Source organism: Bos javanicus, chromosome 3 (assembly GCF_032452875.1).
Source record: "Bos javanicus breed banteng chromosome 3, ARS-OSU_banteng_1.0, whole genome shotgun sequence".
Lineage (NCBI taxonomy): Eukaryota > Metazoa > Chordata > Mammalia > Artiodactyla > Bovidae > Bos > Bos javanicus.
This window is the reverse complement of record NC_083870.1, coordinates 23161747-23177477: the sequence shown is the minus strand read 5'-3', so window position 1 is coordinate 23177477 and position 15731 is coordinate 23161747. Positions and strand designations below refer to the sequence as shown.

The 15731-nt window shown below is 45.1% G+C and overlaps 1 protein-coding gene across 37 annotated transcripts in view; it reads left to right on the top strand.

The window, feature by feature from the left end:
- Nucleotides 1-15731, top strand: part of PDE4DIP (phosphodiesterase 4D interacting protein) — a 238169-nt gene that overhangs the window by 198086 nt on the left and 24352 nt on the right. For 20 of the 37 annotated variants that reach the window (XR_009734923.1, XM_061409305.1, XM_061409276.1 and 17 more), the window contains 7 exons: nt 5014-5246; nt 8248-8683; nt 9806-9998; nt 11104-11223; nt 12368-12896; nt 14309-14544; nt 15576-15627. Coding sequence is in view for 36 of the 37 variants with exons in the window: in XM_061409305.1 (XP_061265289.1) it covers nt 5014-5246; nt 8248-8683; nt 9806-9998; nt 11104-11223; nt 12368-12896; nt 14309-14544; nt 15576-15627 (1799 nt within the window). In the remaining variant the exon portion in view is untranslated. Of the gene's footprint in view, nt 1-15; nt 1722-5013; nt 5247-8247; nt 8684-9805; nt 9999-11103; nt 11224-12367; nt 12897-14308; nt 14545-15575; nt 15628-15731 lie in introns of those variants that run through there. The other 17 variants (XM_061409396.1, XM_061409386.1, XM_061409248.1 and 14 more) reach the window with 3 other exon arrangements.

Sequence of the window (15731 nt, the reverse complement as noted above, 5' to 3'; positions counted from 1 at the left end):
ATGTACCATCTATAGCTATAGCTTCAGAAGAATTTTTACTCACAACAAAACCATGGACACTTACCATCTTGGGCTTTTGTAACCGAAACACATCCCAGAAGACAGTCACCAAAGGGCCACTTGGGGAGGTGGCAGGCCTGGCCCCTGCTTCAGGAGAGTGCTCTCTGAGGAACTACAGAGGACTGGAATGCCTCCAAAACCAGGCTTATTCTTGGGGAAGTCTCACTATATAAAAGAGAACTTTCTTGGGCACTTGACTGCTCAAGTGGTGATGAGTCAGTGACCAGCAGATGACACTTCAAGAGCAAGCCCTGGTCAGACCTCAGAATGTGGTACCCAAGGCTGAAACATTGTTCTCATTGACCAGCAGTGAAGGTGTAACCAGCATTTTCTCGAGTTCAAGGGTAGAATGTCCTGGACTTCAGTCACCGAGAGTGATCCCATAGCATCCACTGGAACGCCTCTGTGTCTTCACCTTGCCCAGGGACATTTGGCAATCTCATGTCCTAAAGGGACCGGTCGTGTAGATTTTTTCAGGAGCAAGTGGATCATTGGTATCTGTCGTTCTGCAGAAGCAGCTGGGCGTTTCCAGAGATAGCTTCCTTGGAGCAGTTGGAAAACTATGGGGGAAATGAGTCTGCCTCTTCATCTCCTGCACAAGAAAAAGACGAGGCATGTCTAATAATCCTACAGAAAGACCCACTTGAGCAGGACCCAAACCTCACAGGATTGGGCCCAATCTTTGACTCTTGAGGACATAAGCAGTTGTCTGAAACACCTCCCGTTCTCAACACAGTTTCTCTACCTTCTACCAAGACCCCTTTGTGTTGCTCTAAACACACCTGGCCCTAACTTATCCCTTGAGTTCCTGCACGAGCTCCACTTCTCTTTTTGCTTGGACAGCTTGTGAGTCCTCCTAACCAATGCTTGTAACTTTAATTATGTGCTCGGTTGCCCCTCTGGGCCGATCCCTCGCCTCACCTCTCACTCCCTGATTGCATTGAGGATTTTGGGTGGGAGAGAAGGGTCTGCAGGATGTGAAAATATCTACTCTCATACGGAGCTTGACTGGGATGTCAGCTGTTAAGCTGACACTGATGGTTATTAACTTCAGAGTATATGAGCAGGAGCCACAGATACAGAAAGAGTCAGATGTGGTCCAAACTATGCGTGATAGTAGGGGTTCTCCACTCTGATTCTCAGTTATAGGCAGACTGGTTTGTAAAGTCACTTCTTCCTCAACCTTCTTTTTCCTATAGCTGAGAGTGGAGAAATGATCAGACTACATTTTGAGGTCAGTCCAACCCTGGAATAAATTGTTACATTGGGGCATTTGTACTTGCCTTGCAGTGTCTTCCCTATCCCTTGGCATGTGTTCAGTTGCTTCAGTCATGTCCGACTCTTTGCAACCCCATGGACTGTAGCCTTCCAGGTTCCTCTGTCTATGGGATTCTCCAGGCAAGAATACTGGAGTGGGTTGCCATTTCCTTCTGCAATCACTTGGCATAGGAGATACTTAATAAATTAGACAAGTATTTATCTGTTGGATGAAAGAATATCTTGGGTAAGCACTGTTTTTCTTTGCATCTCCTTTCCTTGAGAGTCAATCTTCAGTTCTGGGAAGGAGGTATGTGAAATCATTGTAAACTTACAGCAAGTTTTCTGAGGGTTGTGGGCGTGGATCTTCTGCTACCAATTAAATAAAGCTTGTTTTGTCATAACTGTCTTGTGTCCAGATTCTCAAAAATGTATCTGCTTGTTTCCAGGGAACTGGTCCCTTAAGGTTGTGCTCTGAGCTTCTCCTAGTTATGTCCTTGGGAGTAGACCTTATTCTCAACACCAAGCTCCCTTCCTGCCTCAGGCATACACACACTTCCCCTTATACACATATCCATCCAACTTTATGTTCCTTTTAAGGCAAGAACCAACTTTTGGCCAAAGCATATTGCTCCATCTTTGTTTTTGGACTCACCCTCCTCAGGAAGTTTCAGGTCTAGCCATAATGGTAATTTCCCCCAGGTATCTCTCACACAATTCCATTCTCAATCAAATGTAAAGTCTATAATACCTAGGAAATTCCTGTGAAAGAAACTAATCATCATTGTCTTTTTTCACTTGAACTTTTGCAATAGAGAAAACTAATCAACAGTCACAAATGCAAAGGAGAGAAAGGCAGTGATGAACTTGAAAAAGGGTCACTTTTAATACCTTAATGCTGTCTGAGAACTGAATACGTTGTGGGAGGTATGGAGCAATAGGGCTAAAACAAAGCCATTCTATTCAAATAAGAGATCAGGTTTGCACATTGACTTCTGTGGGGCAAATGGAAAAACCAGCACACCAAAAAGCTGAAATATAAAATGAAGCAATAGAACAGAAAAATTAGGAAATGAGAAAAACAACAGCAACAATAATTTATGTGATGTAATTAACAATAGAACCACAGGATTCGTACCACTATTGCATACACTGACACCCTGGGGTTTTGCTTGAGGAAAAACAATAGAAATATTAGCTTCCCATAGATGATAAAGAAAAAAATAATTAAAATGCTAGATCCAGAATCACTTTTCATGCATTTGCATTTAAAATTTAAAGACAAAGCAGCCAAAATAAACTCCCTTGGACATTGAAATATGAAAAGTCAGATTAGCCTGGGAACAAATCAGATCTCTGTTTTCTCATTTAAAAGTAAGAAATCAGACCAGATAAACCATATGGTCCATTCTAGTGTTGACATTCCATGGGTCTTATTTTCCCTTTTTAAAGAAAGCCACTGTATTTAAATCAATAAAAGATAACATACATCCAGAAGGCACTGAAAAAATAGATGGCATCATTAAAATTAGACATTATTTTTAAGCAGAAGGAACCCTTAAGGTTTCCCTGGAGTAGGAAATGGCAACCTGCTCCAGTATTCTTGCTTGGAAAATTCCATCAAGAGAGGACCCCTGTCTTTGGGGCCCCAAAGAGTCAAACACAACTGAGCAACTGAGCACCCTTTATTAACAGCAAAGAATAACTGTGTCCGTATGCAAGGCTGATGGCAGTGTTTATTTTAGGTGACTTAGTTGCAAAGAGTTTATGTAGAAAGATAATGTCACATAATTTAAATGAAAGGTTAGGTCATAAGCTTTCAAAAGTGGTTTTATCCAGTCCTCCTCCATTTTGTCCCAAGTGCTTCGTGGCACATGCAGGGATGGCCACCAGTCTAAGCCTGGCAGCAGAGCCATAGAGACATTCTCAGGAGCCTCCCAGATCTCAGGCTTACAGCTGCAGGTGGGATTGGTGCTGGGAAATGAGCACACGTGGGCAGCTTCTCCTTTCTTCCTGGAGAGGGCAGAACTTGCACATCTCTTCACAACCTCCAGTGCTGTGCTACTAAACGCTTTACACATACACGCCATGAATCAACCCCAGCACGCACCTGAAGCCTAGATTTTAGCATGCTGTTACGAGGTCCAAAGCAACAGTCAGTGGCTTTGAGCCGAGCCAAGCAGATCTATTAATCACTGATTCATTTAAGCTCCTCTGAGCCCTGTTTTGTTCAATATATTCCTGATCTAATTGAAGGAATCAAGAATATAATTAATTCTACAAGTCATTCCTAATCAAGTGGCCACTACATGATTTATGGAGATGCACATAAATATTTTGATAATGTTGATGATTGTAAGTGGTTCTTCATAGCCAGAAAGAATTTGTGACAGGTACAAGTCAGTATATTTATAGAGAGAAAACATGACCCAGAAATAGCTGTGTGGAGAGGTGGAAAATTGGGAGGTCAAAATCAATTTGAAGTTAAGCAAAACCCCAAAATGCTGCCGCTGAAAGGAAAAAGAAGCCATTATAACATTGGGATATAAGATTAATATTTGACAGGCAAGAAATTCATGTACTAAAATAATTGGTCATACACTAAGTAGATTATCATACTTGGGTTTTGGTTTCTTTAAAGAGCATGATGAAAAAGCTGGAGAGGCCCCTAAGACAAATAGTAAAAAAGTTTAAAAGTTAAAAAATTGTTATTTGAGGAAAAAACCATACAGTCTGCTTTTGTTAAAATCTTAAGGAGTAACTTCAAGAGTATCTTCAAAAACCAAATTGCTTGGAAATTGTTTCTGTTTGTTTTCTTCTCACTTGCTTAGATCTGTAGACAGAGTTTGGCTGGCAGCACCAGCACAGAGTGTTAGCCAACAGGGAAGGTGGTTGCTAGACAGGTGGCCTCATTTTATTTTATTTTTAAAATATTTTATTCAACTTTCTGTTTTATATTGGGGTATAGCCAATTAACGAGGTTGTAATAGTTTCAGGTGGACAGTGGAAGGACTCAGCCATACATGTACATGTATCCATTCTCCCCCAAACCCTCCTCCTATCCCATCCCATCCCATCTAGGTGGTCTCAACTTTAACTTCTCGCCAACTATAGATTGTGATTCTCCTGCTGCCAATGAAATTAGTTTCTTTGTCTTACCTGTAACTCCACCCATACCCTATTTCTCTGGTTATGACTCCTGAGTGCCCAGATCCTTCCTCATAATCATCCTTGTCAGAGTCTGAGTTACAGGCCCAGCCTCAGGCTCTGAGCTGTGGTATCTTAGCCATGCTATTTGCAATCAAGGGCTTGAGTGCTGTGGAACTGATGAAGTTTTTGTCTTGTGAGAAGGCTCCCAGGGAACTCTGTCCCCCAAGAAAGAGAAGAATCAAGAGCATCCACACTCTCCAGTTCTCTTTAAACCTCGTCTGTTCACATTTGTTTTACGTTTGTTGTGTGCTTGTGGTTTTTCCTCACCCACCTGCTCAATTTCTTCCTGCTGCCCACGGCAAAAATTCTCCCTGCTTGTGTGGTGCGTCCTCTCACCCAACCCAGTCTCCAGGGATCCCATGGTTGGGAAAGTCCTAGGAGGGAGGTCTACCTTTTTAGGTCCCTTTAAAGGCTGCCTTTGTGCTCTGATGTTCCTCATAGATCCTCTTAGTGAACTAACTTCTTTAAACCGTGGTTTTCTTTCAGCTCATCAAGGTGGCGTTGGAGAAAAGCCGGGCAGCTGTGGAGACCCAGAATGTGTCTCCTGCTCCTCCCACCCTGACAGGAGGGGACGGTAACAGGGGTCTTCAGGAGGAAATGCTCCACCTGAGGGCTGAAATTCACCGGCACTTAGAGGAGAAGAGGAAAGCTGAGGGGGAACTGAAGGAGCTAAAGGCTCAAATTGAGGAAGCAGGATTCTCCTCTGTGGCCCACATCAGGTAGGACGTGCCCCAGAGAAGAGGAGCCTGCTGATTGAGAGGCTGCTGTAGCCAAGGGACCACATTGCTGCAGCCAAGGAATTCATGCCACCATGGGGCTTCTTGGTCCACATCCCAGGCTCCATGCGTGCATGGTTCTACAGGTTCTTAGAAAAGCTAATAATACTAGATAATGCATGTGTGTGTGTGTGTGTACGTGCTCCATGTCTAACTCTTTGTGATGCTATGGACTATAGCCCACCAGGCTCCCCTGCCCATGGGATTTCCCAGGCAAGAATACTGGAGTGAGGGCCATTTCCTCCTCCAGGGGATCTTCCCGACCCAGGGATCAAACCCGTGTCTCTTGCATCTCCTGCATTGGCAGGTGGATTCTTTACCACTGAGCCACCTGGGAAGCCCTGAATAATGGTGATTATCAATAATTACCATTTGAACTATTCAAATAAAGTAAAAGTGAAGCCGCTCAGTCGTGTCCGACTCTTTGTGACCCCATGGATTGTAGCCTACCAGGCTTCTCAGTCCATGGGATTTTCCAGGCAAGAGTACTGGAGTGGGTTGCCATTTCCTTCTCCAGGGGATCTTCCCGACCCAGGGATTGAACTCCGGTCTCCACATTGTAGGCAGATGCTTTACCCTCTGAGTCACCAGGGAAGCCCCATTCAAATAAATCTGTTCTTAATTTAATATAAAAATGCCCATTTTCTGCTATATGTATGACTGTCACAAGTGGAAATCTCCCAGTTGTATGACAGGTATTGCTCTTTTGAATTGACTGGAATGTGTAAGGAATCTCCTGCTACCCAAGATGCTTCACTGCTGTATGCAGAACCAGAACAGTCCATGAGGAGGAGGGTTTACACAGAGCCTCCACTCATCTTTCTCTCAGCAGCACAAATCCTTAAATTGTGGAATAACAATTTTAATAATCTCGGTTTTATTTACTTTGCAAAAGTGGGAAGTAACTTATTCATTGGCTAGAATGGCTCTGCCTTTAATCTTTCCCCTCGCCCCCCAAAGAAGCTTGGAAAACATGCTAATAGCGTAGGGATAACCCACTCACTCATTTGTCCATAAGGGTCACAATCCTCATGGCCTGCTGTTTAGAACACAGCTGTGCAGATGAACAGCTCCTAATCCATACCCTATAGTTTCCCTGCCTATTGTATGTCACTTAAATGTCCCTGAGTCATAGAATAATATTAATATTAGTACTTTGACATCTAGCACAATGTACCTTTTACTGTTAAGGAACCTCAGGCCCAAAAAGTTCTAGCAAACTTGCTGAAGTTTGCATAATAGTCCATGGCAAGATCCCTGGCTCCCAAATATTAATTTCTAAGGCTTTTCTCCTATATACTTTATCGAACGTTTTTTGAAATTTTCTTGCAATCATCCTTTGTTCTGGTTCTTTTACTCTGAATCATCATGATATTTCTCATCTTAAATTCTACTTAAGCTAAAGCTTAAGTTTGATTTAAACTTCATTATGTGTAAACTTTGTTGTGCTATCATGGGTGAGAACAGTACATCTCTTTCAATCCCACAGCTGAATATAGAAGGACCACTGATACTGTACAAGATTGACTATGTAATTCGTAATTCTATGTAATTCTCTTTTGGGAAGATTTCGTTGAGCATTGCTTTTGTTAGTTTGTATTGTGAAAAGAGCAGGGTTTTCCCCCAAATACAAAGTTATGACATAACATTAAATATTCTTTATACCACACATGTGCCCCTTTCGCCCCTTTCTTTCCCTGTTACACCTCCGTTTTAGTAAAATACCTGTTCCCCTTTTCTCCGTTGAGGAAACTCTCACAGTCTCTCTGATTCCTGTGTCCTAAACCACGCTCACCCTTAATTCACTCTAGACAAGCTCTGCTCTATTCCAAAACTTTAGGATTCTGAGAAACGCAGTGTAGAGGCACAGCCAACTGCTGGTCCTTCAGGCTGTGAATCAGCTACTTCCTTTGTCTCTCTGGTCAGCAGTTCTCAACTTAACGTGCTTAAGAATCACCTGTGGAACTTAAATAAAATGTGGATTCTTAGGCCTTAGCCCTAAAGCTTTTTAAGCAAGCACCTCCTAGGATTCTGCTGTTAGTATTCCTCAGGTCTGCAGTTGACAAGAGCAGAATTCTGTAACTTCTCAGTTGCAGACACTGAACTAACCATAGCACTTAAGAATTTCGTGTAAGCATCCAGTGGCTCCACTAAGTCAATGAAGTGAATTGCCTTTTTAAGTAAATTGCCTTATTAAAGCCATACTTTTTATTGCTTTCATCCAATCCTAGTAAAGGATTTGGTGGGAGGAAAAGCTGCAACCAGAATATCTTGGTGAAAATTAGTTGTTTAGCCCATTATATCTTCTCAGCAAATATGAATATTCTATGTGCAGCTGGCACTGTGGAGGCTCTGGGGACACTGGGTGAACAGGACAGACAGAATCCCTGCTCTCATGAAGACGATCTCCTACAAAGGAGCCAGACAGAAAGCAACTAATTAGCATAAGTACATTTGACTACAGTTCTGGTTAGTGTTGTTTGTTTCTTCTGTGTTCCTGGGTCCCAGTTTCTCATCCAGTAGTTGAAAAATGACTGATGATAATTAATAGAACTGTAGTCTACATAATAATAAATTTATCCCAGGCAATGTCCTTTTTAATTTTTTATTAACCGTTTAAGTATCCTTGTTTATTCTACAGGCCACTGAAAATTAGAACATGAGGTTGCAAACATGGGTAAAGACAAGTAGACTGTGTGTCTTGAGTCCCAGATTTTTAGTGATAATGCTGCCAAGTATTTATGGGAGTGTGGGGAATCTCCTGCTCTTCCTGAGCCTTGATTTCTTTGTATATAAAATAAGGGATGTTTTAATAGGTCTCTGAAGTCACTTCATGTACTGGGGTGTCTCTGAGTCTCTGATGGACTGAGTTGTGGGTTAACCGGGCTCTTAGGAAATGAGGCCAAGACCAGACCCGGCCCCTGACTGTGTATGTTTCTTGCAGGAACACCATGCTGAGCCTTTGCCTTGAGAATGCAGAGCTGAAAGAGCAGATGGGAGAAGCAATGTCTGATGGATGGGAGATTGAGGAAGACAAGGAGAAGGGCGAGGCGATGGTGGAGACTGTGGTTGCCAAAGGGGTTCTGAATGAGAATAGCCTTCAGGCTGAATTCAGAAAGGTCCAGGGAAAACTGAAGAATGCCCGCAATATCATCAGCCTCCTCAAAGAACAGCTGGTGTTGAGCAGCAAGGAAGGGACTAGTAAGCTTAATCCTGAGCTCCTTGTGCACCTGGCCAAGGAGATCAACAGAATGAACACAGAGCTGGTTTACTCTCCTGGAAAGCACCAATGCCTAGAAGAGGAGGGTGTGACCACAAGGCCGTGCCCCAGACCCCGGAGCCTTGACCTTGGGGCTGCCCTCACAGTGGATGCTCACCAAGTAAGTATGGGGTTAGATGAAAAGCCCTTGGAGAAAGGCTGGAAATGTCCGTTTTTGCCTTAAACAGGTCTGCCCTGTGGGTCAGGAGGTACCACGGGAAGGGCACCTTTGCACCACAAGTAGTGGTGATAATGTTCCTCTAACATCCAGCCTTTAGAAAGGTTTCTTTTATGATATTATCTCATGAATATTACATGAGTAATTAATTTTCATAAATATTTGAGTGCTTAATTTTCCAGGCAAGACACTAGGCACTGGAAACAGGCAATAAGACTTCATCTCTGCCCTTCAGATATTCAACATGGTGGGGAAAGATGGCACAAAACCAGATCATTTCCATAGGATGCAATATAGAGCCACACGGGGCTTTAAGGCAGCCAGTCAGTGGTGTGTAATGACATCTCTTACTTATCACTGCTGTGTACTTCACAGCTCAGCACAGGGGTCTGCTCCTGAGCCTCAGAGGAACTGTCAGGATTCTCTAAGGGGAGGGGGTTGAGCTGCTGCTGCTACTAAGTCGCTTCAGTTGTGTCCGACTCTGTGCGACCCCAAGACAGCAGCCCACCAGGCTCCCCTGTCCCTGGGATTCTCCAGGCAAGAACACTGGAGTGGGCTGCCATTTCCTTCTCCAGTGCATGAAAGTGAAAAGTGAAAGTGAAGTCGCTCAGTCATGTCCGACTCTTTGTGACCCCATGAACTGCAGCCCAGCAGGCTCCTCCGCCCGTGGGATTTTCAGGCAAGAGTACTGGAGTGGGGTGCCATTGCCTGCTGAGGATTAGGTAAAATGGATTGCAGAGGACTGAGAGAACAACTGGGTAGGAATGCAGGGAGAGATGAGTGGAGGTTTCCACCCCTTCTCTTTTCAACCATTGAACAAACATTTGCTGAGGGTTCCTCACAGACTCAGGTGGCACTGTGCTGTGTGCTGTAGCAACAGAGATAAATAAAACATCACCCCAGCTCTCCAGGTGCTCAGTCTGGAAAGCAAGTAGCTGCCAAGTGGAATGAGGAATGTTACGACAGACACATGGATGAAGTACACAGGGTTCGCAAGGCGAAGTGGCCACCACTGCCTGGGGAGGCGCTCAGATGGCCCTGACTCTGTGCTGGCTCTTTTCACAGCTGGATAACCAGCCCCAGACCCATGATCCTGGGCCGCAGTCAGAATTTAGCCTCTCAGGATCCACGAAGCACCTGCGCTCCCAGTTGGCACAATGCAAACAACGCTATCAGGATCTCCAGGAGAAGCTGCTGATATCAGAAGCCACTGTCTTTGCCCAGGCCAACCAGCTGGAGAAATACAGAGTCATGTTTAGTAAGTCTTAAGTTCACCACCACCTGTCTTCTTCCTGAGAAGCTCATGCTTTGCAGACTTCACTCTTCTTTCCCAGTCTCATGGCCAATTTAATCCTGACTATGACCTTAGCACTGTGGAAGTGGATTGTTTTTGTTATTTAGTCACTAAATCATGTCCAACTCTTTTACAACCCCATGGATTGTAGCCTGCCAGGCTTTTCTGTCCTTGGGATTTTCCAGGCAAGAATACTGGAGTGTGTTGCCATTTCCTTCTCCAGGGGATCTCCCTGACCCAGGGCTCGAATCCACATCTCCTGCTTTGGCAGGTGGATTCTTCACTGAGCCACCAGGGAAGCCCATGGAAGTGGATACTTAACTTCAGTTTGCAGATGGCAGAAACAAATAAATGAATAAAGCAAGTTTGCAGTGACAGCATAGGGAGGAAATGAGCTAACATCTAGCTTCACTGATTTCTGGTACAGTCAACAGACTGCCTTACCACTCTCAACATATGTTGATTCTTTCTCTTCTGCTCCTCTTTGCACCACAGTAGACTCTTCAAAAATGTACCATGTTGTTGGTCTAGAATCGGTGCTTTCTCGTAGAACTTCTGCAGTGACATAAATGTTCTGTATCTACATCACATGTGGTTATGGAGAACATGAAATGTAGCTAATTCAATTTGAGGATTTAAAGTTTTATTTAACTTTTATCAGTTTAACATAAAACAGTCATGTTTATAACACTTACAGAACAGTGCAGATCTTGGTGTCTTTGAACCTGAGTTAGTTCTGCTCCATCCAAACATTCCCTGAGCCCCATGAACAAAGCATTTGCTAGTTTCCCTGGGGCTTGTAGAGCTGATAGTATACAGTGTCTGACTTAAACATGTCTGGTCCCAGGGAAGCCCAGGTTATCTGTAGGTAAGCTCACCAATGGGGAACAAGCTCACCTGGTGGGGAGGGCCTGGTGCCTGGAGCAGGTGTTTCTTCTCCCACCTCAGTCCAGAGAAGCATCTATCCCACTCAGGGTCTGACCTCCCCAAGGGCCAGGGTGCATGCTGCTGAGGATGAGTGTATGTGGGAAATTTCGATCCTCTGTAGCACCCCCGGTCTGTCCCCAAGCAGGTGGATCGTCGGTGAAGCAGGACAGCAAGCAGGTGCAGGTGGACCTCCAGGACCTGGGCTATGAGACCTGTGGTCGAAGCGAGAACGAGGCTGAGCGGGAGGAGAGCACCAGCCCTGGTGAGAGCTTGGGTGTGGGACTCGCCCTCCCCCACTAAGGGCAGCCTTCACATTTGGGTGCTGCTGGCCAACCCCACATCTGATGAGGAGCAGGGCTGAGGGGTGCAGTAGACTGAAGGGGACACAGGACAGAGGGGGACAGAAAGTTTGGAGAACTCATGCCCAAAATGAAGCTGAGAGTGAGTTTGAATTTCTACAATTAGTTTTCAACATGCTGCCTGTTTAAAAAAAAAATTCAGCGTGAACTTTAAAAAAAGATGTTCCATCCAACTGATTATTTCAGAAAAAATACTGTGTATGTGTTAGTCGCTCAGTTGTATCTGACTCTCTGACCTCATGGACTGCAGCCCACCAGGCTCCTCTGTCCATGTAATTCTCCAGGCAAAAGTACTGGAGTGGGTTGCCATTCCCTTCTCAAGAGGATGTTCCCAACCCAGGGATCAAACCCAGTCTCTTGCATTGCAGGCAGATTCTTTACTATCTGAACCACCAGGAAAAAAAAATACTAAAGTCTATTTATTAATGAGAAGATCAAATGAGCTTTGAGTGAGTCAGTGAAAGTTGCTCAGTCATTCCAACTCTTTGGAACCCCATGGATGATACAGTCCATGGAATTCTCTAGGCCAGATCACTGGAATGGGTAGCCTTTCCCTTCTCCAGGAGATCTTCCCTTCCCAGGGATAGAACCCAGGTCTCCCATGTTGCAGGAGGATTCTTTACCAGCTGAGCTACTAGGAAAGCCAAGAATACAGTACTGAGTAGCCTATCCCTTCTCCAGCGGATCTTCCTGACCCAGGAATTGAACCAGGGTCTCCTGCATTGCAGGCAGATACCAACTGAACTATCAGGGGGATATGCAAACTGAACATCTAAAAAAAGTGTTTTTCTGTACTTTAGCTATAGGGACATTCACCAAATTGAAATTGAGGAGAAAAACACTGAGTAAAATAGAAGGTGACCACACCTGACTTGCAGGGCTCTTGGAGGACAAGAAATACAGCATATGGAGGCCTGCATAGTGCCAGCACTGAATAAAGTACTGCTTTAACTTTTGTTCTAGTAATTATTGTCCTCAAGACCTTGAAGGGCATGGCCTCAGCAGCATGCCCAGCTTTACTCAGGAGGATGTCTTATCTTTTCTCAGAGTGTGAGGAGCATGACAGCCTCAGGGAAACAGTCTTGATGGAGGGGCTGTGCTCCAAGCAGGGACACCTGGACTCCACAATGACCAGCCCCCCTGGGAAGAAGCCCCTGGAGAGCCAACCAGGGAAGCAGGAGGAGCTCCGGGCATATGGAAAGTCAGAAGACATCTCTGTCCTACGTAAGGACATCAAAGATCTGAAGGCCCAGCTGCAGAACGCCAACAAGGTCATTCAGAACCTGAAGAGCCGGGTTCGGTCCCTCTCAGTTACAAGCGATTATTCATCTAGTCTGGAGAGACCCCGAAAGCTGAAGGCCGTTGGTGCCCTAGAAGGAACTTCACCGCACAGTGTCACTGATGAGGACGAGGGGTGGCTGTCTGATGGCACTGGGGCTTTCTACCCTCCAGGGCTTCAGGCTAAAAAGGATCTGGAGAGTCTGATCCAGAGGGTGTCCCAGCTAGAAGCCCAGCTCCCAAAAACTGGAACGGAAGGGAAGCTGGCCGAGGAGCTGAGATCTGCTTCGTGGCCTGGGTAAGGAGGGTGCTCTGTGGATCACTGCTTGATTGAAGATGTCTAAGTTTATGTGTGAAATAGGGAAGCCCAGGCAGGTAGAAGAGAGAACCCATTGGGGCAGTCAGAGAGGACCTATTTCAATGGTAGCCCTGGGTGTTAAGAAAGGACACATGACCCCTGCTGGGAGATACCAGGTCCCTGGGATTTCCTCTTAGGAATGCCTTCATACAGCGACCAGACATACAAGTAGTAAAACTGGAGGCAGACTTCCTGGGTTTGAATCCTAGGTCCAGTACTTACAGGCTCCTTAGTCTTCCTGAGCCTGTTTCTTTATCTATTAAATGAGGATAATAAGAAAACCTATCTCAAAGGGTGGTTATTAGGTTTAAATGAATTAATCTATGTGCTTATAACAATGCCTAGAACATATTAAAGCTCTCAACCCTATTTGCCATAATTATTATTGTTATTAATACTTCGTGTTGAAAAACACTGGACTAGATGTCCATCTCAGTATCCAGGTTATCTATGCTGAGTAACAAACCACCCCAAAGTAGGGGATTCAAACAGTAATTTATGTGGATTGGCTGGGCTTAGTAGAGGTAGCTCTCACTTGGGGTCTCTCATGCCGTCAGATGATGGCTGGGGCTGGAGTCACTGAGATATCTGGCTAGACATGGCTTCTTCATCCACGTGTCTGGTGACACAGTGCTCCCTGGCTTCTCTCTTTCTGCACGTGGCTTCCTGTCTTCTGGGGCCTTTCTTCCTGGCCTGGGCCTCTCATAGTGGTTGTCTTACTTCAGCATGGTAGCTGGCTTCCAAGAGTCAGGAAGTAAAAGTTGCCCAGTGAATTAAGAGTGATTCCTGGACTTGGCGCAGTGTCACAGAGCCCACACGGATTTGAGGAGGTAGAGAATGACTTCTACCTAATGATGAAAGAGGGGCACAGCCACATTGTAGCCAAGCATGTGGAACGGGAGCTTGAGTAACGGCCATCTTTGCAAAATACAGTCAGCTGTAATATAGATGGTCTTTGAAGTAGAGGACATGAAAGGCCTTATTTGGATTTTTAGCATTTATTGAGTGCCTACTCAATAAATATATTTAGCATTTATTATCAACTAGAAGTCTACACTATACTGGTGCTGTAAGGGAAGTAAAATACAGCACGGTATTTACCCCCACAGAACTTAGTTTTCCCTTTTGGCACATGACTAATGCATATTAAACAGTGGAGGAATGGTGGTGTACCATGGTGTTTGATGCAAGCTTGTCAGAACAGAATTTACTCTTAAATACATCCTTTGGTTTTGGTGCCAGAACTCAGCATAAACTGAGGAATTCTTAGAGATGCTCTTACAGAAATCTCTACAGAAGCCCCCATAGCTTAATTTTCCATTCTTACTCTTTCCTCTTCTTTCATTCATTAGGAAATATGATTCCCTGATTCAGGACCAGGCCCGAGAACTGTCCTACCTACGTCAGAAAATACGGGAAGGGAGAGGTATCTGTTATCTTCTCACCCAGCACTCGAAAGACACAGTAAAGTCTTTCGAGGACCTCCTAAGGAGCAATGACATTGACTACTACCTGGGACAGAGCTTCCGGGAGCACCTCGCCCAGGGCAGCCAGCTGACAGAAAGGCTCACCAGCAAACTCAGCACCAGTAAGTTGGCCTCATGGCTTTGGTACCCTTTTGGTGACTCCCAGAGCCTAGTCCCAGGTGGCCGCCTCACCTCCCACAGCTGTTAACCCAAGTCCTGCTTCTGCTTCATTCCCGGGGGCTGTTATTGGATCAGGACTGGCCAGTAGGCCGCACAGAGGAGGAACCGCAGGGTCAGAGAGGCCGTGATTACAACTGTAGAAACCTCATCATTTATGGAATGTGCCCTTTGGGAAAGGAGGCTGAGTTCATCCAGTGTTGGGGGAGAAAGGGAGGAGGGATGGGAGGACTTTATGGCAATAAAAAGAGCCCTGAATTGAGAACTGCAAGACACAAGCTCTAGCCTGATGCTACCATTCAGTCTCTGGGCAAATGACTTACCTTTTGACATCTCTTGTTTCTTCGCCTATTGCCCGGCATCACACATGAATATAATTCAAATAGAGATAAAGGACAGCACCATGCCCACTTGAACATGGGCACTGAACATCACAGTACACAGGCCAGGAATATTGGTCACGGTTAGAGTCTTTTACTTAGAATTTCCTGAGAGCACCCGAGGGGGCACAGCAGGGTCAGTTTTGGGGGCCAACCAACCCACATCCCAGTAGTAGATGCAGAGGTGGGGCAGGGCTGTTGGTCACTTCCTCAAAGCAAGAGTAGGTTCTACGTGAAAGCTATGCGGGGACACAGAGCTCTCACCTGGGAGTCATTCTGTGGCAGGCTTGGAGCCTGGTATGTTACAGAGGGAATCTGGCCAAGTGCCTTTTAAACTTTTTTTTGCATTGATTTGGGGCAGAGGCAGTCATGATGGTGATCACCAGGTCAGGGAAGTTCTGCCTGGCGAGCGCTGGAGATCCTGCAGGTCTGTTCTCTAAAGATGCTGCCTGAGGTCTCCCAGATTAATTCTTCCACATGTCCTGACCACACATAGAGTGGTCACTATTTTGCACTCGAATAGGCTCTTGCAGTTGTAATGTGTAAAGTGAGACCTGTTTAATTTCTTACTGTTTCTTTCTGAATTTGGTTTGCAGAGGATCATAAAAGTGAGAAAGATCAAGCTGGACTCGAGCCACTGGCTCTGAGGTAATTCAAATAGAATCTGGTAAAGTAATTGGGAACAAGGCCTAAGGGATCAAGGAGGGCTGCAACTTCACAAGTCAGAAGTGGGGAGGTGGGTGTAATGAATT